Source organism: Lagenorhynchus albirostris, chromosome 2 (assembly GCF_949774975.1).
Source record: "Lagenorhynchus albirostris chromosome 2, mLagAlb1.1, whole genome shotgun sequence".
In the NCBI taxonomy this organism is placed as follows: domain Eukaryota; kingdom Metazoa; phylum Chordata; class Mammalia; order Artiodactyla; family Delphinidae; genus Lagenorhynchus; species Lagenorhynchus albirostris.
The window spans coordinates 130,523,568-130,531,003 of record NC_083096.1 but is presented as its reverse complement, the minus strand read 5'-3'; the positions used below and the strand labels follow the sequence as shown (position 1 = coordinate 130,531,003).

Sequence of the window (7,436 nt, the reverse complement as noted above, 5' to 3'; positions counted from 1 at the left end):
ATGAATAATGAGGTATTCACACAAATTTACATGGTATTTTTGCGAACACTGGTAAAAAACGTTTTATGTGTGTACTAGTGATTCATATAACTTCTGAAACGTCTGTTTTGAAATCAAGGGTTTTCTCCATTTTTCAAAACTGGGTTTTCTTTTTATTATTGATTTGGAGGAGTTCTTTAGTTGACTCCTGTTTGGGCTACCCTGTACCTGCTTTTATTATTCTTATACAGTCAGTAAGAGTTTTTAACTTGTAATAGCCCCATGTTAGTACCGCTATGGAGAACGAGGGGAGAAAGAATATTATTGGCGTGCAGGGGTGCAGAGGGGCAGAGAGGAGAGCAATCTCAGGATGCTTGAGAGTGTACAGGGTGGTCAAGAGGAATCAAGCTGGTAGCAGGCTGGCTGAGTGAGCCATGGAAGGAGACTTGCAGCCACCCTCTCAGGAGGAGCCCCCTGAAATCTTGGGTAGGTCCTGACTTCCAAACAGAACAGGGACCCAGATTAAATATATATGTGTGTATATATATATATATATATATATATATATATATACCCATATATAGTTATCTGTGTATATATACCCATATATAGTTATCTGTGTATATATGTATATAGCTGTATATATATGTATATACACATATACATATTATATATATGTGTGTGTGTGTATATATATATATATATATATATATATATATATATGTCGCCAGAAGCCTGGTGTACTTGGATGCTTTTGTGTCAAAGACACGATTCAGGCCCTTTTTAAAAGTTTTTAAAAAAATTTTTATTGAAGTATAGTTGATTTACAATGTTGTGTTAATTTCTGCTGTACAGCAAAGTGATTCAGTTATACATATAGATACATTATTTTTCATATTCTTTTCCGTTATGGTTTATCACAGGACACTGAATATAGTTCCCTGTGCTATACAGTAGGACCTCGTTGTTTATCAGGGCCTTTTATAAGTGATCTAGAAAACTAATATGTGACCCAACTTCTTCCTCTCTGTGAACTCCCAGAGGGTGGCAACAAATTCTTTTAGAGTTTCTTAGAATAGAAAAAATCCAACTTGTGATGCCACAGAATATTGGCTCCTCTGTCATGTTCTTGGTTCTCCTCTCAGCAGTTGTTTGCTTAGGTTACAGGTACAATTAGCAAGCTAAGGCTTTAATGTATGGGTAGAGGCTTATGGGTAGAGGCTTATTATTATTACCGGCTTTAATGTGACTGTGGCTTAAGTCTTATTATTTTTGGACTTCAGTCATTACTGTCATTATTAGATCTGCTGATCATCAGTCATTTCAGAGACAAAACCAATAAAACACCAGGAACTGGAATACAAAGGGCAGTATAATCAACTCTGTTATTCAGGGATTCATTAATTCAAGTCCCCAATTTAGAATTTATTAGAGTTTCCCCATTGGATATGCATTCGAGTTTAACTCTGTTTTGTCAGTAGCAAAAGACATTGCAAAGCCAAATGATAAACAAGATTGCAAGAGAAATGTTCACTCAAAGAAAACAGTAGGATGAGAACATTGGGAACTCATTAGAGGTTTCCATGTACTTAAACAATTAGAAGCATGCATGTATTACACTAAGATATCACAATGTATTTTGCTGATTTATTTCTCTCTCTGTGTCCCTCATTAGACAGGGCTTGGTTGAGGGCAGGAACAATGATCCTGCACAGAGTAGGTACTTAGCATGTGTTAGGTAAATGAGCAGGTCCTTCCGTGCGGCCTGGAGGGCTCAGGTGTTAGTCAGACTCATGGGTCCTTACACGTGTGTGTGTGTGTGTGTGTGTGTGTGTAAAACTGTCAGTAGGGTCCACTAAGCTGGAGTCGGGAGTGCAAGAGGCTTGTCGGAGACAGTGTCTGTATAAGATAAAAGAGGGGTTCTTCCCTTTTGCGACCATCGCTGAAGCGCTAGCGGCCGAAATGAAGTTCAATCCCTTTGTGATTTCTGACCGAAGCAAGAACCAGAAAAGACATTTCAACGCGCCTTCCCACATTCGCAGGAAGATTATGTCTTCCCCTCTTTCTAAAGAGCTGAGACAGAAGTACAATGTCCGATCCATGCCCGTCTGAAAGGATGATGAAGTTCAGGTGGTAGGAGGGCACTACAAAGGGCAGCAAATTGGCAAAGTAGTCCAGGTTTACAGGAAGAAATATGTCATCTACACTGAACGAGTGCAGCGGAAGAAGGCTAATGGCACGACTGTCCACGTGGGCATTCACCCCAGCAAGGTGGTTATCACCAGACTAAAGCTGGATAAAGACCGCAGAAAGATCCTCAAACGTAAAGCCAAATCTCGCCAAGTAGGAAAGGAAAAGGGCAAATATAAGGAAGAAACAATTGAGAAGATGCAGGAATGAAGTAATCTTGCATACAACTTTCATTAAAAACTGTTAAAATGGAAAAGATAGAAGATAAAAGAGGCGAAGAAGCAGGACTGTGTAGGAAAAGCCTGAGACCATGATCTGAGAGAGTCTTGGATGACCCACTGGGAAGCTCTGGAACAAGATTGCCGATCAGAACAGGTCCACATTGGGCAAAACCCACCAGGCCCTAGTATCCTGCCATGCTTAGCTGTTGGCTAGGGGTTGCTGAAAAGGAGCATGACCTCGGCTCCTAAGCTGATCCTGAGGCAGCTGCTGAAGATGCTGATCTCTGGAGGCTGTCAGCCAGCAGGGCTCCGTGCAGCCAAGCAGCCACTTCGTTCCTGGAGGGAGGTCTCCCCATCTCTCCTCTGACCTCTCTCTCATCCTCTCCTCTGTGTATTGGGAGACAGAGAACTCCATTTCGCCAGGGCGCCCGGTGTCCCCAGTATTGGGCTGATATTATAAGTCAGTTAGCCAAGAGGAAGGGGCTGTGAATTGCCACTGTGGTCCAGCACCAGTAGGAAGTACCAAACCCCAGCCAGGGCAGGGACAGGTTTGGATGGCACTGGCTGGCCCCTGCAACCCCCGGGCTAGCTGACCTGGTTCGCCCTGGTCGTTTCAGTAACCTCACAGGGCCAAGACCACGCATCTCACACAATTGAATTTTATGGCTCCACCTAGGATGCTATGAGGGGATTTTATTGAATCTTTATTTTCAATCATAAAAGTCAAATGTGGTCTTTGTAGACAATTTAGACAATGCAACCTATTCTAGGAAATAGAGTAAAAATCTGTCATGATATCACCTCCCAAAGACAATTATTAGCAATTTTGTGTTTTCTCTTCCAGTTACATACATAACAAAATATCCCCCCTCGCCCCATTTATCAAATGTCATGTACATTTCTCAAAGACAGACAATTCTTGTTCGTTCTTTAGCATAGCCTGAGACTGGACTGAGAAGTTCCCAGGCTAAAGTCAGATGACCGAGTGGCTTAGAGGAAGGAGGGTGGGCTGGGCAAGGTGGAGCTGTCACTTCCAAAGCTGTATTTTGCTTTGGGCACTCTTTGAGGGTAGAACTGAGGATCCTGGGACCTCATCATGAAAGGACTTCTTTCCTCTCTTTGTGTTGGGGTCAGGTTGGGCTTGTGGATGTTTACGGGTCTGGAAAAAAACACGGGGCTAAGGCAAACTCACGCTTTGGGTCCATGCAGGTGTATGACTGCCACCCATGCCACCATGCAGAATAGCAGACCAACTCATCTAGCAAACCTTTACTAAGTGCCTATGTGTGATAGAATATTCTTCTTGCCCTGAAGGAGTATAAAGTATAGTGAGGGAGATGGGAAAACTCACCTTTAAAATACATTCTGGGATTTCCCTGGTGGTGCAGTGGTTAAGAATCCACCTGCCAATGCAGGGGACACGGGTTCCAGCCCTGGTCCGGGAAGATCCCACATGCTGCGGAGCAACTAAGCCCGTGCATCACAACTACTGAGCCCGCATGCCTAGAGCCCGTGCTCCACAACAAGAGAAGCCATCGCAATGAGAAGCCCATGCACCACAACGAACAGTAGCCCCTGCTCACCTGAATGAAGACCCAACGCAGCCATAAATAAATAAATAAGCTTATTTAAAAAATAAGTAAATAAAATAAAATACATTCTGATATCTACTAAGTAGCAAGAGGTACATAATACAATGAGAGAATAAAGGAGGGAGTGTTTATCTGCAACATATGTGTCGGGTCTCCATGACTGCGTTGGCTCTCTAGAGAAAGGGGCAGTCAAGGGTGAGACAACACCATGTGTAAAACACAAGAGTGAGAGGTATGCTTGGGGAAGAGATTGATGCTTAGTGAGACTGAAAACTGGGCACGAAAGGGATGGGGCTTTGCATGATTAATTTCACTGAATTAAAAAAATAATGACTGAATCCTTATTAGGTGTTGGGCTGGGGATACAAATTAAATAAGATGGAATTTTAAGTCACAGTGTTATTGAGAATGAACCAGGAAACATTGATTGAGACCTAGCAGATTCAAGAATTCCAGGAGTTCTACTATGGCAGTTCTCAAAGTCTAACTCAAGCCAGATATACTTTTAGTAATACCAAATTCTTGGTCTTCCCGTCCAGGAGAAGTTACATCTGAAATATAAAAATTAACCAAATAATTTAGTTTATAATACCTTTTAAACAAACTCTTTCTAGAATGTGCAGTTTTAAAACATATCTAATGCACATATATTGTTATGGGCTGAATTGTGTCCCCACAGATTTATACATTTGGGGGAAGTTCTAACCCCAATACCCCAAAATGAGACTAGAATTGGAAATAAGGCCTTTAAAGAGGTGATTAAGTTAAAATAGGCTGTTAGAGTGGGCCTTAATCCGAGCTGACTTTGTGTCCTTTTTAAATTTTTTTATTTATTTTATTTTTGGCTGTGTTGGGTCTTCGTTGCTGCATGCGGGCTTTCTCTAGTTGTGGTGAGCGGGGGCTACTCTTCTTTATGGTGCGCAGGCTTCTCATTGTGGTGGCTTCTCTTGTTGCGGAGCACAGGCTCTAGGCACAGGCTTCAGTAGTTGTGGAACACAGCCTCGGTAGTTGTGGCCCATGGGCTCAGTAGTTGTAGCTCATGGGCTCTAGAGCGCAGGCTCAGTAGTTGTGGCATGCAGGCTTAGTTGCTCCGCAGCGTGTGGGATCTTCCCAGAGCAGGGATCGAACCCATGTTCCCTGCATTGGCAGGTGGATTCTTAACCCGTGTGCCACCAGGGAACTCCCCTGTGTCCTTTTAATAAGAGGAAATTTAGATGCATAAGGAAACAACAGGGACATGAATACACAGAGGAAGGACCATGTGGGATTACAGCTAGAAGGCAGTCATCTGCAGGCCAATGAGAGAGGCCTCAGGAGAAACCAACCCTGCTGACACCTTGATCTTGGACTTCCAGCCTCCAGAACTATGAGAAAATAAATCTCTGTTAAGTCATTCAGTGTATGGCATTCTGTTCTGACAGCCCTCGAAAACTGATATACATGTGATCTGGCCAGATGTGTACATACATTTTAACACATACTTTTGTTGTTTTTGTGTTTAAAAGTCTATACTTCATCCTGTAGAAATCAGGAACCATGTAGAGTTTTTGAGCAGAGTAGTGACAAGATCAGATCTCTGTTCTAAAAAGAAAATTCTGATGTCAACCAGGAGGCCAGACTGGAAAGAAACTAGAAATCTAATGAGAGGCATTGACCTCAAGCGGAGGCTCATCCTCAGTCTAAAGTTTCAGAACTATCTGGAGAGTAATGCAGGGGTGCATTAGTGAGCTCATGATGGGAAATGTATTTGGCACAGTTATACCCATAGGGCTGAATTTAAACTATAATCACTGGCTAGACTAGCCTGGGTGGCAAAGCATTCTGGGAGAAGTTGTCTTCGCTTGTCTGTGAGATCCCTGAGTGTTGGACACCAGTCTCTTATGGAAAACTGGTGCATTTCTTTTTCAAATGTTTGCTCTTCTTTATTTGGTGACTTGTCAACTCAGATATCTGCTTGTTGTGCAGGAAAACTTACTTGCTTAGTGGGTAAAGAGATTTTACAAATCCAGCATGGAGGCAAAAGAATAATTTTGGACTTGAAATCAAGACCCCAGGGACACATACAGTGGAATGCTATTCAGACTTAAAAAGAAGGCAATCCTGCCTTATGCGACAACACAGATGAACCATGAGGAATTTATGCTAAGTGAAATAAGTCACTTGCAGAAAGACAAATACTATATGATTCTACTTATATGGGGGTATCTAAAATAGTCAAATTCATAGAATCAAAGAATGGAATGGTGGTTGCCGGGGGCTGGAAAGAGAGGGAAATGAGGAATTTAATCAACAGGTATTAAATTTATTTAAGCAAGATGAATAAGTTCTAAAAAATAAGTGCTATACAACCCCATGCCTACAGTCAGCAATAGTGTATTGTACACTTAGATCTCAGGTTAAATGTTCTTACCACAACAAAATTAAAAATTTTTAAGAAAATAGGGTTCAAACTCTGACTTGTTTAAAAGGCTGCTGAGGGGGACTTCCCTGGACGTCCAGTGGTTGAGACTCTGCACTTCTAATGCAGGGAGCGTGGGTTCGATCCCTGGTTGGGGAACTAAGATTCCACATGCTGCGTAGTATGGCCAAAATGAATAAATTAAATAAAAATAAAAAGCTGCTGATTTGCTTAGGGCTAAGGGCTTTCTCCTCCTCTGTGCCTTGATTTGCCCATCTGTAAAATGGAGAGATGAAGAAAACGAACAGTTATTCAGCCCTCTTATGTCTGAGACACTATATACACGTTATCCTATTCAGTACTCAGAATAAGTCTGTTAAATATTACTCCACATGTTTGGCAGATGAGAAAACCTTAGTTTGTCCAAGGAAGCAGGGTTTATACTCGAGTCTAAAGTTTCATGGCCCATGCTTTCTAAGGTTCCTTCCAAGGCCAAAATGCTGTAATTCATGTGTGTCTGAAACGTTTTGGCTGAATAAACACTCATGACTAATCAAGCTGCAAAGTAAAGACAATAGATTCTCCAGTGATTACTAAGTGGCTATGGAAGAACCACTCACCCTGCAGGGAAACACAATTTCTCACTGGAAGAGAATATAACAGATAAAAGGTGGCCAACAATCAATTTTTGAGCAGCAGATGGCATTTTCTTGGGTTGAAATTGTAGGAGCCTGGAATTTGGCAAGTGCTCTAGGCATTATGAAGAATAAATGCTCTAATCTCCAATGGCTTTAGGAGTGGAACAGGCATGTTAGATCTAGGTAAAGGGGCATCTTTTGAAGTTGCTGCTAAAAGGATCTCCTCCTCCACTGACATGAAGCAAAGGAGAATAATCCAGGTCTCCCGATTCCAAAGCTAGTGTTCTTTCATTGTCCTCAAGTAGCTTTATACTCTGGTTGAGAAAACATGTACAACACATATCTGTTCAATTCTTCATTCACTGACTCAAAAGCACTTATTGGACAATTTCAATGTGTCAGCACAGAGTTGTATACA

At 41.9% G+C, this 7,436-nt stretch overlaps 1 protein-coding gene across 1 annotated transcript; it reads left to right on the top strand.

Annotated features, from left to right (window-relative positions):
• Positions 1–1,905: 1,905 nt before the first annotated feature.
• LOC132516142 (large ribosomal subunit protein uL24-like) lies at positions 1,906–2,379 on the top strand. The gene is given in 1 exon segment (XM_060142551.1): positions 1,906–2,379. A coding segment is annotated over 1 exon segment (438 nt). The 5' UTR covers positions 1,906–1,941.
• The last annotated feature ends 5,057 nt before the right edge of the window (positions 2,380–7,436 follow it).